This window comes from Guillardia theta (assembly GCF_000315625.1).
Source record: "Guillardia theta CCMP2712 unplaced genomic scaffold GUITHscaffold_21, whole genome shotgun sequence".
NCBI classification, from domain to species: domain Eukaryota; class Cryptophyceae; order Pyrenomonadales; family Geminigeraceae; genus Guillardia; species Guillardia theta.
The window spans coordinates 499387-516074 of NW_005434653.1; the positions used below are offsets into that span (position 1 = coordinate 499387).

At 54.5% G+C, this 16688-nt stretch overlaps 6 protein-coding genes across 6 annotated transcripts in view; 4 read left to right on the plus strand and 2 right to left on the minus strand.

The window, feature by feature from the left end:
• Positions 1–745: 745 nt before the first annotated feature.
• Positions 746–3866, plus strand: GUITHDRAFT_105701 (hypothetical protein; the record flags this gene model as incomplete). The annotated part of the gene is made up of 9 exons (XM_005835481.1): positions 746–759; positions 1182–1277; positions 1420–3136; positions 3188–3226; positions 3288–3338; positions 3416–3468; positions 3510–3620; positions 3674–3709; positions 3764–3866. 9 exons carry the CDS (start codon positions 746–748, stop codon positions 3864–3866), a joined length of 2220 nt encoding a protein of 739 aa, XP_005835538.1.
• Positions 3867–4826: 960 nt separating this feature from the next.
• On the minus strand, positions 4827–6213 carry Lhcr5 (Light-harvesting Chl a protein 5). The gene is made up of 8 exons (XM_005835482.1): positions 6120–6213; positions 5652–5765; positions 5548–5603; positions 5392–5496; positions 5213–5344; positions 5109–5162; positions 4982–5056; positions 4827–4935 (listed from the first exon to the last, which is right to left on the minus strand). Exons 1-8 carry the CDS (start codon positions 6196–6198, stop codon positions 4879–4881), a joined length of 672 nt encoding a protein of 223 aa, XP_005835539.1. The 5' UTR covers positions 6199–6213; the 3' UTR covers positions 4827–4878.
• Positions 6214–10055: 3842 nt separating this feature from the next.
• On the plus strand, positions 10056–10583 carry GUITHDRAFT_60009 (hypothetical protein; the record flags this gene model as incomplete). The annotated part of the gene is made up of 1 exon (XM_005835483.1): positions 10056–10583. A coding segment is annotated over one exon (528 nt), but the record flags the coding sequence as incomplete, so codon positions are not given.
• Positions 10584–10650: 67 nt separating this feature from the next.
• Positions 10651–12024, minus strand: GUITHDRAFT_151779 (hypothetical protein). The gene is made up of 9 exons (XM_005835484.1): positions 11987–12024; positions 11894–11939; positions 11698–11843; positions 11509–11647; positions 11293–11458; positions 11204–11247; positions 11088–11151; positions 10989–11035; positions 10651–10758 (listed from the first exon to the last, which is right to left on the minus strand). Exons 4-9 carry the CDS (start codon positions 11509–11511, stop codon positions 10687–10689), a joined length of 396 nt encoding a protein of 131 aa, XP_005835541.1. The 5' UTR covers positions 11512–11647; positions 11698–11843; positions 11894–11939; positions 11987–12024; the 3' UTR covers positions 10651–10686.
• Positions 12025–13771: 1747 nt separating this feature from the next.
• On the plus strand, positions 13772–14803 carry GUITHDRAFT_105705 (hypothetical protein; the record flags this gene model as incomplete). The annotated part of the gene is made up of 5 exons (XM_005835485.1): positions 13772–14128; positions 14173–14275; positions 14453–14519; positions 14556–14606; positions 14656–14803. 5 exons carry the CDS (start codon positions 13772–13774, stop codon positions 14801–14803), a joined length of 726 nt encoding a protein of 241 aa, XP_005835542.1.
• A 1668-nt stretch (positions 14804–16471) lies between these two features.
• The window catches only part of GUITHDRAFT_105706 (hypothetical protein), a gene marked incomplete at both ends in the record, with an annotated part of 2209 nt that continues 1992 nt past the window's right edge, over positions 16472–16688 (plus strand). The window contains one exon of the mRNA XM_005835486.1: positions 16472–16477. Within this exon, the coding sequence (XP_005835543.1) occupies positions 16472–16477 (6 nt within the window). The remainder of the gene's footprint in view (positions 16478–16688) is intronic.

Sequence of the window (16688 nt, forward strand, 5' to 3'; positions counted from 1 at the left end):
ACAAGATAGCCAAGCTTCTTCGTGGACAAGGCATTCCGATTACCTCGCTTCTGATGATCTAGCACTTGCTGCCCTCTTTCAACTCCCCTCTTCTCTCATATAGTCCTCTCCTCCCCTTGTCCTGTCTTGTCCTGTCTTGTCCTCCTCTCCTCTCCTGTCTTGTCCTCCTCTCCTCTCTCTCTTACCTCTCTCTTACCTCTCCTCTCCTCTCCTCTCCTCTCCTCTCCTCTCCTCTCCTCTCCTCTCCTCTCCTCTCCTCTCCTCTCCTCTCCTCTCCTTTCCTCTCCTCTCCTCTCCTCACAGGAGCCACAAAGATCAGGAGGACAGCAAAACACTGCAAGCAGTGTCGATTTTCTGTCCTCATTCCTGCACAAACCCGCCTCAAATTGTACATTGAAGGGTGGGTGACAATAATACCGGTACTTTTAATACAATATTTGTGTCTTAGGATAGGGTACTAGGTAAAATTTTCCTCAATTGTAGGGGTGGTCCAACTTGGTATTTGTGCTCTATGCTGGGGAGAGATGGCTAGCTAGTTTATGAAGGGCGGGTGGGAGGGTGGGAGGAGAGAGAGGAGGGAGAGGAGGAAGGAGGAAGGATGCAGAAAGACAGGATGTTGTCTTGTAGATGACCCGATCAAACGGTAACAAGGAGACCAGGAGAACAAGATGCCGGGGATGTTTACAGTCGAGCGGGGAACAGGGGGAGGGGCTGCTTAGCAGTGGCTGAGTTAAGCTGCAACAAGATGAAAACGAGGCGGTGAGAAGAGGAGAACTCAAGCGAGAGCTTGAAGTAGACTCGATGAACCAACCTACGAGTGCAAGGAGGTATGATAGGCAATCAGGGTTGTTAGAGTCGTAATTGGGACAAATACTGCATTCCATCGGCATCATCGCTTGACGCGAATTTGCAGGAATCTTCGACTCACGTTTGATATGATCATTATTGTACTTACGACTTAAGTCCATGTTCACTATCGTGGATGCGCTTGTGATCTTTCGACCCGTACCTTAAGGATGGAGTGAAAGGTAGTAGTGCTTCTCAGAGAGATGGGCTCTTTTGGAGCATGGCTAGCAAGGAACCCCCTCCAACAGTCGTCAGAGAGCATGTAAGTGTGTCGCGCTGGCCTCATGCAGGAAACGCTCTCACCGTTCGCTGAGTGTATCCTTGTTGCTGAGCAGAAGCAACAAGAGCCCAGGTATTCGCGTAACGGTCGAGGAACGAACCGGATTCGTCACGATCGCGGAGCTTGAGGGAGGAACTTCAGCATGGCATAGGTGAGATTTGTATGGTTTCAATCTTTCTCCTCTCCTCTCCTCTCCTCTCCTCTCCTCTCCTCTCCTCTCCTCTCCTCTCCTTTCTCTTCGCTTCTCCCTTCTCCCTGCTACTCTCGTTTGCTCCACTCACTCTCACTATCAGTCCTCTCAACATCGGTGATCGGATCACACATGTCGGCACGCAGTCGGTGAAGGGGAAGACCAAGAAACAGATTCACGAGATGCTGTGCGGAGTCGAAGGCTCTTCGGTGGAAGTGCGTGTTGATGTGAGGCAGAAAGGGAGCGAGAATGTCTCAGGGCTGTGCCAGACCCGGAAGAATGTGCAGAGGGTCGTGAAGCTAGTGAGGGGAGCTGTTGTGCATGACGATGCGGCCAACGAGAAAGAATCTTGCACCCTGCAGGTCCAGGTGAACGAGACGCAGAACTGTTCAGGTTCGCTCAACCTGGGCCTCCTGTGCATGCCTACCGAGCACATCATCTACATCTTCAAGCTTCAGAAGTCCGGGTTCAGCTGGGAGGTCCAGAAGCGTTTCTCTGACTTCCTCGCGTTTGACACGAAGCTGAGGGCGAAGTTTGGCAACAAGAAGCTGGACTTGTTGCTGGCCGAGAGCAAACTACCTGGGAAAGCGTTTCTTGACAAGGCCTCTCAAGGGCTGATCACGAAGCGCAAGAGGCGTCTGGAAGAGTACATTCTAGCGCTTGCAAGCCATCGAGCGATCTCTCGAGACGATTTGTTCATGAACTTCCTACAGTTTCCAGACGATCTTTACTCTCCCCAACCTGCAACCAGCGCAGGACAAGACCTTCAGAGCTGGGAGCAGGAAAGTTGGGACGAGGAGATTGAAGGAGATCCGTCGGCTGGGAGCAAGGGGCAGGGGGACGGGGCTCAGGGAAAGCGAGTGAGGGAGGTGAGGGCGGAGGTGGTGGACTTGGACTCTCTTGGAAATCGTTTCGACATCTTTTCGCACGTCACCATCCGCAACGCAGCGGAGATGCTGGAGAAGGCAAGTGCGAGCCAGGTGCAACATGAGATCTTTGGGCACTGCAAGATCTTCATCCTCGACCACTTTGAAGCTGTCTCGCGCAGCGAGGGCTTTCTCTTTCTCCCTGAAAATCTGCTGAAGGAGATCCTGGCCAGCGACAAGCTCCGAGCCAAGGAGGAGATCGTGTATGAGTCCGTGCTGAGCTGGATGCAGGCGCAGAAGAGGAGGGAGGGAAACAACCCCAGGAGAGGGGACGCGGCGTACTCATCGAGAGCGCATGACGACTTGCTGCGTCTCGTCCGGTTTCCTCTCATGCCGTCCGAGACTCTCGTCCTCCGCGTCCTCCATGGCAAGGAAGCAGAAACATTGAGTCTCCTGCGCGACCTGGCGACTGAGGCCGTCACCTTGCAGGCCGTCCCTGCGCACCTGAGAGATCGAGTCAAGCTCAAGTTTCTCACCCCCTCGCAGTGCATGCGGAGGACACCAAAGATCTCTCTCGAGAAGCTCGCAGCTGGCCCCTCCGGTCCTCCTTCCCATCCCTCCAGCGCCAGACCCGCCGTCAATGCTGTCGACCACAGCTCCCAACATGCTGGCTCAATGAGCGAGAGGATCGTGGGTGAGCAGAGGAGGAGGAGGAGGAAGATGGGAAAACTGGCGATGGAGGTGGTCAAGAAGGACCTCGTCGCTCATATCGTGTCTGTAGGTAACAAGTCCCTTCTTGACGATCAGCGGACTCAGGGGCCGACCTCCTCCTCTGCTTCTCATGCGAACGCATTTTATGGCCGCTCGAAGACAAAAGAAGTGACCAGGATGGTGACAGACAGAGAGCAGCCGAGTGTGCGAGGCGGAAAGGAAGAGAAGGCGGAAGTGCAGACGGTTCCTATCGAGTGGTCGTGAGGATTTTCGTGTCTGACAAATTCTCTGTAGCAGCACGATGGCTCAGTCGGACAAGAGACCATCAAGAAGGTGAAGTGGACGTGCTTGCAGTTGGTCATGAGAGCTTGTTTGTGTGCTGATTTAGCGTCAGAAGCTGGTGTCGCTGCAAACACTTTCCGAGCGCAACGACCTGTACCTCAAGGTAAGCGATGTTTTCTCCTCCTGCTCCTCCTCGTCGTTCCTGCTCCTCCTCCCCTGCTCTTCCTAAGTTCCTACCAGCGGCTAGTGGAGAGCGGGCTGGTCGACGACTCGCATCCGTCGCTGTCAACCAGGTAGGAAGGAAGCCTGGGGGATGATGGCTGACCGTGACCAGGAGGCTCTTCCATGAAACTCGGCAGGGCGAGCAGCAGGAGGCGAGTGGAGGAAGAGCGAGGCTGTCGGAGGACGTCGCGCAGTCGCTCATCGACCTTGATCTGATCCACAAGTGAAGCTCGCTCAGCTCCTGCGATGATCGACCGTTGTAGTGACTCTCGGCAGGCACCGGCACCGGCCCGAGGACACGAGGCTGCCGAGGTGCGCGAGTTGGGAGTGCCCGATGGAGGTTGTGCTCCCTGATCATGACAACAGGAGCACTCCAGCCAAGACGGTCAACCTCATGTGGGAGGGGGATGAGAAGCTCTTTGACGAGAGTGAAGACTCAAGAGCAGCAGTGAGTCGTTCTTACACATGACGTCAACTCTCCTCCTCCTTCTGACTTCACCTTGACTTCACCTTTCCCCTGTTACCTGCACTTCTCACTTCCTTGTTGCTCTTCTCCTCCTCTTCACTGTCATGACCTCGTCTCTGATGGCCTCTCCTCCACTCCCTCCTACCACATACCTGTTGTGCCGAACTTGATTTGACATTTTTCTGCCCCCCCCTCCCCCCCCCCCGCCTCCTTTCTCCATTGTCTCCCTCCTCCCCGCCTACCTTGTGTTTGATGTACAGCACGTTGTCATTTGAGACACTTCTTCCTCCGTGATTTTCCCTGTTTGCTGTCAATCCATCAACACTGTTCCATTAAATGTCTTTTTACCTCCTTCCACGTCTCCTGTCTCGCTTCCCTTTGTTTTATCTTGTCAGTCTGAAGAGGTTTCAACGACCAGTTGCATAGAGACGATTCGTGCATTGGCCGAACGCTCTGTCATCTGAACGTTGTTGTTCCGGGGGATGTCTGAATGATTCATGTGCATGTCTTCACAATCTTGGTAACAAGGTGGACAGGAGATTCAGGAGATTTGGAAACGAACGTTTGCTCGCCCGCCAACACCGCAAGAACTAGATCGTGTTGTAATCTAATACAGGTGATTTCCCGACCGTCGATGACACTGAGCGGGTTAAGAACTTCACCCTCGCATGAAGAGGGGAAGGGACAGAACAGACAAGTTACAAGCAGTTCCTCCATGCAACCAAGAAGCAGAGGCGTCAGGAGTTTTAGGAACGACAAACTGAGAGGATAGAAAGGAACCTCCTGCTGTTTACAGAGCTTCTACGTGAATTCATGTTGAAGAATAGACTATCTCCTAGCAGTTGAGATATCCCTCCCAGTTCCCTAATGTAGATTACCCTTAGACATCTGCTCTACATCGCCTCTCTGATCTAGCTATCCTCCTATGTTGAATCCAACATCCTGTACAACCAGAACCGAGCCTTGACTTTATGTTGTTTTATTCCGCGTAACGTTGTCAGTGCATCAGGGTCGTTTACTTGCCGGTGATCAGCTCGATGGGTCCCTTGCCGGTGATGAAGTAATGGTGGATCTGAACTCACTGTCAGCAGCTGTGACCAAAGATTCTTGCAACTCACAATTCCAGAGAAGGCGATCATGGCAAGGCGGCCGTTCTTGATCTCAGCAAGCTCAAGGCGAGCCCTGTCTCCTCCCTGACCCACCAAAGTCAGCACCCGCCTCCCCCATCTCTTCCCCTCCTCTCACCTTTCCGAGGCCGAGAGGATCAAATCCGAAGTCACCGGGCTTGCGTCCGGATCCCTGCAAGAGCCTGTCAGCCAGGCTGTGAAAGGGGTTGACTGTCAAGACACCTGGAGCATCTGGATGACGGCGGCAGTGCTGATAGCCTCGAAGGATCCCAACCAGAACAGCATCTGGCCCATGGTGCCGGTCTTGAGGGCAGCGTCGTGGAGCTTGGTCAGCTTGAGGTCGCTGCTGTAAACCTGTAGCCCCACGGTCATTTACGCTTCTTCTTGGCTATCTAGCTCACAGTCTCGGCCCCAGGGAAGCGGAAGAGATCCTGCGCGATGCATCCAGCAACGGCGAGCATAGCAACACGGCAGTGCTTGAGCTCAGCCTCGCGCAACCACTTGATCTGTCACCGACGTCGTCAGCCCCTGATGTTGTCTCAACCTCTTAAGCTCACGTCGAGCCATCCGGAGATGGTGAGCGGGTCAAAGCCAACGTCTCCAGCCCAGGTTCCTGCACACACGTTGAGCGATCTCGCTGCAGGTCCTCTGCTGCTGTCACCATCGAAGGCTGGGGTGTTGGGGCGTCCGGCGAAAGGGATGGCAGTGACACCCTTGCCCTGGATCTTTCCATCACCAAAGAGCTGCATGCTGATGCCAGCATTGCCCGCACGGCCTGTACAAGAACGTGTTAGATCGCATATCTTTGGATGATAGAATACGGGCTTTAAGATGTGAACAACGACCAAACTCGACAAGAGTTTGTAAAGCGAACTACGGGACATCGAAGGACAAGAATGAGGACATGGTGACAAGCAACATGAGATAAGACACTAGTCTTGCATTCAATCCCATTGATTAGATATTTTACGTCTCGATCTTCGTGCATCCATGCCGATCGAAGAAGATACATGATGATCCACAGTGACAACGACAACAAGGGTTCGCGGCACGAAATGACAACAAGGCATAGACTGAATCGAGTGCGAGACAGGGTGGGAGGAGGAGAGAGGAGAGGAGAGGTACTTACGAGTAGCTGGGAGGAGAGAGGAAGGAGCGAAGGCAGAGGCCGAGGCTGCGACAGCCGCAAGGAGGAGCACGCGGAGCATGGCGGTGAGTGAACCAAAGGGAGGTGCCTCTCTACAAACACTGGGGTGGGGATTCCGTTTACCAATAAAAATAGTTTTAATTCACTACGAGGCATGCTGTGATTTATCTGATGTTCATACTAATTCAATCGGAAAACTATTTTTCTTATACAAATATCAAAAACTATTTTGTTTGAAGCAATAGACTATTCGAATGACAGGTAATTTTGTTTGTATATCTTTTTTACAAATAAGTTTTTATAATTCTACCAAAAAGTGACTACAATGGATCCCTACCACCTTCGTTTTTCCCTATCAAACCCACTATACCTCCTCCTTCTTTATCATAGTCTCCCAGTCAGAAAATGATGATAGTCCATACCCAGAGCTGGTGGCTTCAGTGTGTTGTTTTAAAATATAATACAGAATGGTCAACGCGAACTATAAGTATTCTTGCTCAATTGTTTTCTTCATTTCGATAAAAATAGATTTTGCAAACGATTTGTTATTTTGAAAATTCAAACTTTACAAACAAATATTCGAAAATATATCAAAAATGTGCTAGAAAATGCCCTCGCTGCGAAAGGTAATGACCCACCCTACCGTCTGCCTATTTGTGATGCGTTTCTTATACCATGAGGACTTCACTCAAATTTGTTACGACAATAGAAAGAACCACATCCCCCCTCATCCCACAACCTGGGCGACTGGCTGGCTGGCTGGGTGACAGCAGGCTCATCGTGTATGAGGGTGATGAGTTGCTCTCAGAGCCCGCCCCGGGCCCGCCGGCGTTCCGAGGCTGAGCGCCGGGCCGCACGGTCCCGGGCTCCCGGCCCCGGCAGACAGATGCCCTGCCCGAGCCTTCCAGGCTGCCAGCCTCAGTGCCCGGTCGTGGATTCGAACTTCGGAAGGCACTGCGCGCAGCCTGATACTGAGGATCATCCGAGGGGCGGCCCGGCGGCGACGGCGCTGTGAGACTGAGATCAAGTTCCGCCGGGCCCGGGCCCGGCGCCCGGGCCAGACTCATGAGGGGGATGAATTTGCAGTTTGTGGTTTCTCAGCAAGTGGAGGAAGGTAGTTGAGCGAGGGAGGAGGGATGGCAGCGAGGGAGGAGGGAGAGGAGAAAGAAGCCCCACAAGACAAGGAAAGATCGAGATACTCTGATCTTGTCCACCTGGTCAGATCAAGATGCCTGGAGTCTTCTGACGTCTGATCGACCTTGTTTGTTGGATTGCTTTGTTGGAGACATGGGCTGATTCGAAGGTTTGAGCAGGACAAAATGTCGTTGGAAATCTTCGTTCTTGTGGTGAAGATCAATCTATTCAATCTTCAGCATCGTTTGAAACTAAGGTCTTCTCAGGCCTTGGCCATTTTTTCTCTCCTTTGGTTTTTCGGGCTATCATCGCAAGTACCGGTAGATCATTGTTGTCCTCGTTGGTTTTGCTCACTTGGCATGCATGGTCTCTTGATACCAGCGGAAGTTGTCAGGGATCGCTTTACAAGTGCAGGACATCCGCGAGCAGTGCACGAAGGTGGGTTTGACTGAGAGCTGCCGGTCAGATCCCAGGAACTACCCGCATGCCTACGTGTGGGCCTATGTGGTAGGAGCCTGTCTGATCGAGGAGGCCACGTCACTCCTCATTCTGATCAAGAGCCCAACGTACTCCGATTTCTTCCTGGCTCTTGCAGACGCAGAGATCAAGTACCAGAAGTTCTTGGAGAGTGAGGAGGCGCTTGTGGAAAAGGCAGTCACGGTGACTTGCCGGCCTCCGTCGATAAGGTTTGAGTATGACAAGGATTACTTGAAGTCTCTGAGCGAAGAGATCAAGACGAGGGACGCTAGTCGATCGACCTTAGGGCAGTCCTTGAAGTTGCTCATGCAATGCGGGAAAGGACTCGATTGCGGGATGGAGACAGTGCTCGCTAGGATTTCTGAGATGAATTTGAACCTGAGCAAGTACTTGAAAGCTTTCCAGCGCATGCGTGCTTTCGAAGCTGAATCCAACAGCACCAGAGATCGTTCTAAGGATGTTTGCCCCCTTCAAGGCTTGAAGACCGTCCTGGAAGAACACATGCAGGTCACCTCTTCCGCCCTGTACTCCCCAGACGGAATCAAGCTTGCCCACTGTCGGTTGAGTTCTTGTCGTTTGCGGTATGTGAGAGAACGGGAAGATCAGGAATGCAACGTGCTCTCCAAGTTGTCATCCTACGAGGAGCTTCCTGGCATGCTCGCGTGGGAAGACATGGCGCATGTGGTCAACCTCTTGCACAAGGTTCTGGGACAGGAGGAGCAGATTGTGAACCTCAAGTGCAGCAAGGCGCGTCACTTCGATCGAGCTCTGCAGAGCATGGAAGGCATCCAGCACCCAGAGAGACTTCTTGACGAGCTCAAGGACATAGAGACAAGATGCATGCGACTTCGTCGTACCTATGAGACTTCCAAGTTGACATCCGAGACCTCTTGTGGTGACAGAATCCGCAATGAGACGGCAGACAGGGAAGGTAGCAAGGCTATGGAGTTGTTTCATGACCTCTGTAGGAAGTCCGAAGTCATTGAGGACGAGCTACTGAACAAGGTCTGGCATGACTTCTCAGAGTTTCAAGTGATCCTGTCGCAAATGGTTGAGCGTCACTTTCCGAGGGACCGAGAGCATCGCGGAGAAAGTCTCATGACCAAGGAGGGGCGGAGCATCGTCAGGTTTCACTTGTTTCACTCCAATCAGAGGAGGCAATTCATCCGGCAGCTTCACTGTTTCTCTATGCTGGACCATCCCTTTGTCGAGAGCATGCTATCCTACGACGTCAGCATGTCTCGCGGTCTGGGATTGCTGGAGCTGCAGGACCCAACGAATCAGAACTTGTTCGCTTGGTTGGAGTTGAAGCCATCCCTGTCGAACAGATGGAGAGTTCTGTTCCAGATCTTGCTGGGTATTGTACACCTTCACGCGATGAAGATCGTCCACTGTCTTATCAACCCTCACAACATTCTGATGTCAGGGTTTTCAGAAGTCAGCACCCCCCGCATCTCCAACTTCTCCTGCAGCATGAAGCTGGATGACCTCCGGTTGTCATCGTTTGTCGAAGCAGATTTGAAAGACGCAACACTTGATGACTTCGTCGCACCTGAACTGAAAGAGGAACCAATGCAAAGACCAAACTTCCCTGTTGACGTCTTTTCGTTCGGCTGTGTACTGAAGTTGATGTTCTATCCTACAGAAGGTTTCCTAGCCGAGCTCTTGGACAGCATCCTGGCCGAACAGCCGAGCAGCCGTCCCTCAGCTTGCAGCCTCGCACGGCATCGTATCTGGAGCCAGCAAAGTTGCAGCCAGGAAGTCGTCCACTCCAGAGAGGATGAGCAGCAGCGTGCTCTGCTGCTGCAAGAGCAAGCGCTACTGGAAGAAGAGCGGAAGCGCATTAAGCAGGAGGAGGAGTCCTTGCGGTCATTCTACGATTTTGTTTCTTCGGAGCACCAGAAGCTAGAGGACAGAGAGACTCAACTGAACTTGATGCAGTGCGAGGTTGAGGAGAGGAGCAAGGCTGTGGAGAAGAGGGCCAAGTACCTTGATCGTTCCGAGCACGCGTTGCATGCCAAGCATCAGATGATGGAGGACGTGCTCGACCACCACTTGGCCCAGGAGAAAGACTTGGAGGATCAGAAGAAGCGTATCAACGAGGAGCAGCAGGGGGTGGCAAAGATCATGAACCTGTACAAGCACCCGTCCTACTGGAGTTCTTCTGCTGCCTCCACCAACAGCCAGCTAGTGGACGTCACGGAAGAGATGCGGAGGTTGATCACAGATCTGCTGCGAGACACGTCAGTTGTCGACCCTGCCATCACAGGACTGCGGGCTGATCGAACTGCTCCCATCGACTTCAAGATCCGCCAAATCCAACGAGTGGAGAACCCTCGGCTGTGGAAGGAGTACGCTATGAAGCGGGCCAGTATGGCAGAGATTGGCAGCGGCGGCCGTCGGGTGAATGTGCAGAGCATGAAGGAGTGGATGCGACTGATGTTGCACCCGCAAGAGGCTGCGAACGAGGTCTTGCTCTTTCACGGGACCCCCCAGCAGAACTGCTCCATCATAACAGAGCAGGGCTTCGACGAGCGGGTGAGCAACAGAGCGGGCCACTTTGGGACAGGCATCTACTTTGCCGAGAACTGCACTAAGAGTCTGAGCTACTGCCGGAGTGATGACTCGAGGTTCCTGTTCCTCACTCGCGTCCTCCTGGGGGACCCTCACTTCACACAGCAAGCGAATTCGAGCCTGCGCCGCCCCCCCAACTCTTCCAGCACTACCCTGCACGACTCAGTGATCGGCACCCCCGGCCGAAGTGCAGCTCACAGGGAGTTTGTTACCTACGATCGGACGCAAACCTACCCTGAGTTCCTCATCCATATCGTCCCCTGAACCAACCAGCTGGAGCCGTGGAGGGTCAGTACAGGGTCTGCGTTGGGATCATAGCACAAGTCGTGCGATGTTGCTAGTGTATTGGAGGAATTTACAGCTGTTATTGTGTCAGGGAGTCTTTGGGTCGAATGTTCATCGGGTAGGTCGCTCGCTGCACTTGGTGGACAGGAACCTGCGTAAGGAAGTAAAGAGATGGAGCGAGAAGGGAAGGAAGGAGGGGCGGCAGACGGAGGGAAGGAAAGGATGAGAAACTTAGGGGCGAAGATGAGAGGAGGGTGAGAAAGTGAAAGAATAGAGGAGGGCAGAGGAAGAGGGGAGGGAAGGGAAGATTGAGAGGGAGAAGATGGAGGCAAGGCGCGGGGCAGCAAGGAGATAGCATCTGTACAAAAGGCATAGACTTACGATCGAGTCGTCGGTGATCCTCCCGCCATCCCTTCCAAAAAGATAACCTGTGAACACTAAGTGAGAGAGGGATGGTACGGGCGAGGAGGAGCCGCCCACCAGTTCCAACCCCCTCGTTCATGGGCTGATCCGACTCGATGGCAGGGAGATGTGACTTCTCCACCTGTGCATGTCGCGAGTCAGGCTGGACGGAAATCAAGTCAGCAGGCTTCGACCTCGTTGTTGATCGTGGAGCCGAACCAGCTGTCCACAAGGACCCCTGCAACCTCAGTCAGACCCACCGGTGATGCATGCTCGCCGCAACCAGGAAGAGGATGTTGGTCATGCACGCTAGAAGAGGGGTCCATCTTGATCTTGTCATTCCATTCTCCTCCCGTTGGGGCGGGAGGGAAGTCGGACAGGTCGAGGTGAGTAGTCGGATAGTAGTCGGGCTCGTTCTCGAGGTGGTAGTTCACAGGTTCATAGAGAGGCTGCGGAAAGCTCGTGAGAAGAGGAGGCGGGGCAGGACAGGAGCACGTACCATCTGCTGCAGCGTGTGATTGGTGACGTGGGAAGCTGAGAACAGAGGAAGGTTCTCCTGCTCGAAGGTTCGGTTGCGATCGTCGTGAGGAGACGTGCTGAGCGGCCAACTCCCATCGCCTTCTCCTTCCGCGCTGTTCCTGATGTGAAGGGGGTCAGCGTCCTGCTCCTCCTGCATGCCTTGATTCACCAGTGGCTAGGGGATCCATCCCAACTCCTCTCGCCTTGGTGCAAGTGCGCCTCTGCAGCTTGCGCAAAGGTTTGTGGCTGCTTCTCCTCCTCGTCCTCCTCCCCCTCAGCATTCTCCTCCTCTCCTTGCGATTCTTCTCCCTCCTTCTGGCAACACACATGGATGAGTCTCGACACTCAGAACCTCAAGCTCCAACCTGCTCCCCTTCGCTGGCAGCTTCCTCCTCAGCAGCCTCATGCTCCTTCCACATCCAACTCAGCTCACAGGAGAAATCAAGACATCCAATACCTCGTGCCCCGCAGCCCCCTCGCTTTCCTCAGAATTCTGCGGCGCAACCGGAGCCATGACGTCATCGTTCTCTTCGAATCGCAGCAGCTGCTTCTTCACAACCCTTCCAGCGCTCCTTGCACGGGCGCAAAGGGTCGAGTCCGTCGAGGAGCAAGGAACTCTGACGTCGTCTCCCACTCTCTGCAGCCTCTGATCGGAAAACAAGGAGTTGGCTCGCAGCGAACTCATCTTGCTGTAATCGACAGCCCCGAGGTGGTTGGCAGGAAGGATCTCGTCAGCAGCGTTGAAGAGTCCTCCACGCCTCACAACCGACGGGAGAGCAAGCTCCTCCAGCCTCCCCTTGGAGGCATAGCTCGTCCCCTCGTTCCCTGTCCACACTCCCATGCTGAGCCCGATGTCGTTGTGTCTAGCTTGCTGCCTCCTCGTCTTTTTGACGAGGTTGCGCCTCCCAAGTACTTGCGGAGCTCCGAAACCCCAGACATTCACTCCTGGAAGCTTGCTCGTGGTCGCTGAGCGCTTGTCCTTGGAGGATGATCCGAATACCATCTCATCAAAAGCTTCTAGCCCGCTGACCGAGGGCCTTGCCGAACGGTGGGGCATGACATTTCTGCGAGCTCTGCTAGAGTGCGACTTGATCAGTCTCGCTCCTCCTTTCTCCGCCAGTCTCTCTATGTCCTTCGCCACGACCGCTCCCTCCTTGGACACAGGAAGTGTTCGCAGGTACTTGGTTTGTTTTGCGCCCTTGGTCTGTTTCAACCATTCGCCTCCCTTGACGTTGGCAGCGAGCTCGCCTGCTCTCTCATTCAGGATTTTGACATCTCTCTCCCCTCCCTCCTCCTCCTCCTCCTCCTCCTCCACCACCTCCTCCTCCACATCACCTGCACTGGCAAGAGCTGAGGAGCTGACGAGCCTGCCGGATTCCTTCGCCTCATTCCCGAAGAAGTCGTTGAACAGCCTCTTTTGGTTCTGCTTGAGGACCTCCAGCTGCCTCTCCCGCAGCCATCGCTTGTTTGCGCTCTGACTGAGTAGAGAGCCAAGGCCCATGCTCTTCAGCTGCTGGAGATGTGCGGCCTGCGATGACGTCAGCCAATCTCAGATGCTTCAAGGTAGCCCTCCCACTGACCCGCAACGAGCTTGCAGGTCCATCCTTCACAGCCCTGCAGGAGGATGAGCACAGGTTCGCAGGAGGAGGAGGAGGGTCGCTCACCAGGACGCTCTCTGTCCTCGTTCGCCCCTGCTAGCTGATGCGAAGGGCGGGAGAACGGCACCCTCGTCCTCCTCGACCCTGACCTCGGCGCTGCGATGCGCACCCATCATGCCTGGGTACTCGGCGAGGAGGCTCTGACGCATCCCTGCTCCTCCCGCCATATCTCGTCCTCTCATCGCCATCCAGACGGCTGCTGCCATCGCCATCACGGACAGCCCCGCCATCCCGGCAACCCGCGGCAGCGACCCCGCGCCCCCTCGCGCCATGCCGCTTGCACCTCTTCAGGTAACTCATCCCCCTCATCCCATATTACCGCCCCTCATCCCCCCTCATGACTTCACATTGAACTCTCAGTGAATTTGAATCGCAATCCTTGCCGGGCGACCGGGCCCTGGTCATAGCGGTGATGAGGGGTTGCCTGGTCCGGGTCGGGGAGAATGGTGGGACGAATCGAAGTGTAAAGGAGGGAGGAGGGAGGAGAGGAGAGGATAGGAGAGGAGACGATAGAGGAGAGAGGAGAGAGAAGAGGATATTTCCCAAGTTCAGTGAAAGAAAATCGGAGAGGGAGGCGAAGGAGCCATGAAACAGCTCTATTCTCGCCGAAAAATTCTTCTCCTTCACGCGTTGCTCTGCGTACTATCCTCTGCGAGGCCTGCCTCCAACTCCCTCTTCCATGCAGCGAAGAGACCTGGAATAGCGCGGGGGAACCTTGCCCTGCGCGGAGGGAGCAAGGATGAGACACTGAAGAGGAGCATGCACGAACTTGACGTGCTTCACGAGACTCAGAATGAGACTGTCAAGAGGAGGAGAGGGAGGGAGGACAGTGAGAGGGGCTTCAAGGAGTGGGAGTTGGCGGTGCCCCTTGCCAACTCAAGCATGAATGAGAACTGCTCCGAGCCGATGATCGACTCTCAGGCGACGGTGCCGACTGATCTGGTTGAGATCGATTGGACGGGTGAGGTGGTCTGATGAAAGATCAGGTTGATGAGATTTACTCCTTCATGGAGGAGAACAGCATTTCGTCCAGCGATCTCGAGTCCTCTGGCAAGATACTCAAGAAGCTCGATGAAAGGTCCATCAAAGGTGATACAACTTCGTCCAACCCCCCCCCCCCCCCTCCTGTTTCTCTCCCTCTTCCTTGGCCTCCTCGCTTTCCTGGCCCCAATCTTACTGTCTAGCCCTACGTCTTTGGGCAATGACAGCTTTTTAAGCACCTCCTCCCTCTCCCCTGCCATGCCATCTTACCTCGCATGTTCACAGTGGACGAAGAGTTTCGCCTCAAGAATCAATTCAATTCTTCTTTCCAATTCCCGCAACCCCAAGACAGGTCTGCTCAGCGCACTGACTGACGTGTAATTGAAAGCATCATGGAATTCCGAGCTTTCATGAATTCTTTTGTTTTGGGGCGCGTGTGGTTGTTTGTATCATTGCAGAGCTCTCTAACCCTTCAGTTTGTTGTGCAGTGAAGGCATGTGGACGAACGTTGCACTGCTGTACAACAACTCACACAAAGTTGCCTCTGATGACGAATCAGCCGATGATGCTGGTATGGCGGCTGGGGGGGTGGAGGAGGAAGGGGAAATGGAGGGATATGTGGAGGAGAAGGGATAGGGGAAGAGGGAGCAGGAGCAGGAGGAGCTATGGGAGAGGGGAATGAGGGGAATGAGGGGAAGCAAATGACTGCGACGATGCAGGGCAGAATGGCATTCAGCAGTTTGACTTTGAGTTGTTCGATCCTGTGACCTCCTCGTCTCCCTCCCGTCTTCCTCTCCTCTCTTCCTTCGATTCTGCCTCCTCCTCCTTCTCCACACCCTCTTCCTTCCGCTATCTCTTGCTCTCTCGTCCTCGTCCTCGTCCTCGTCCTCGTCCTCGTCCTCGTCCTCGTCCTCGTCCTCGTCCTGATATGGTTTTCAATGCCTACAGGTAAAGGCGGACCGTGACAGCATCTCCTCTCTCCTCCAGGTTTGTTGGCCGCAGAGAGAGACGGGAGGTCCTGAGGAGAGCGGAGAGGAGCGACGGTAGAGGAGGAAGCAGCTGTGTGGGAAAGAGCGGGGAGGATGGAGCAGGCCGTGTCTTCTGAGGGGAGGGGAAGGGGAGGAGGAAGGCTGAAGGAAAGTTTGTCATTGCGGGAAGGAGACAAGGAGAGGGGGAAGTGAAGCAAAAATGATTGCGATGTAGGGATACATGGGTCCACTGCACTTCGATAGCTGGCTTCTTGCATGCGATATCGTTCGACAGGTAAATCGACAGGGGAGGAGAGGAGGAGCGGAGGAGCGGAGGAAGAGGAGGCTAGGTGAGACGAGGAGAAGAGGAGACAAGAATGGATCGATGGGAGGGGAGCGGAGCGGAGCGGAGCGGAGCGGAGCGGAGGAGAGGGGAGGAGAGGAGAGGTGGGCAGGAGGGCAAGAAAGAAGACCTGGAGGGGAGGGAAGGGAAGGGCGAGAGCAGGGAGGACGGAGGGGAAGGGTTCGGAACAGAGCAGGGGCGGGGAAGGCTCTGTGTGACAAGGACGATAGGCCGATCATGTCGGCTCTGTTCTCAAGGTCGGAGGAGGAGAACCGATGGGGGTGAGCTGGAGGAGGAGGAGGAGGAGGAGGCTAAAGGCATTTGACCTGGGAGATCTCAGTTCATCAGTATGTTGCAGCTGGAAGATTTCAAGGAGAGAGAGTGGTGCAAAAAGGTAGAAGTTTGAACCATTGCTGTACTCCTCTCTTGCTCCTCTCTTCTCCCCTCCTCTCCCCTCCTCTCCTCTCCTCTCCTCTCCTCTCCTCTCCTCTCCCCTCCTCTCCTCTCCTCTCCTCTCCTCTGCTCTCCTCTCTTCTCCTCTCCTCTCCTCTCCTCTCCTCTCCTCTCCTCTCCTCTCCTCTCCTCTCCTCTCCTCTCCTCTCCTCTCCTCTCCTCTCCTCTCCTCTCTTCTCCTCTCCTCTCCTCTCCTCTCCTCTCCTGTGTTCTCTTCCTGCTCCCCCTTTCCTTTCTCCTGCTCTGGCCTGCCCTTAATACCCCCTATTCTTCATTGCCCTGCTCGCAGCCTCCCTCATTCTCGTCGCTCGCCAGCTTGTTGCTACTCCTGCTCTCCCTCATCGTGCTTTATGTTCTTGGATCTCCTCCTCCTCCTCCTCCTGTTGCTCCTCCTCCTCGTCCTGTTGCTCCTCCTCTTTTCTTCTTGCTCCTCCTCTTGCTCCTCCTCGTTCTTATCCTCTCGTGCGTGTCAGTTTTTGGCGTTCGTGCGCAGTCAGTGTCCCCGTCCACTTCGGCCTCAAGTTTACGACCTCATCGGGGATGTGGGTGAGAAGAGAAAAACCAGAGGAGAGTATGAAAGAAGGAGGATCGATCAGAGAAAGAGAAGAAAGAGAATCGTCCAGCATAGCAAGAGATCAGGAGCAGGCGTGTACAGGAGCAAGTAGCTGGCAGAGCGGGGGAGTGAGGAGGAGCTGTACGAAAGGGAGGGAGGGAGGGAGGGAGGGAGGGAGGGAGGGAGGGAGGGAGGGAGGGAGGG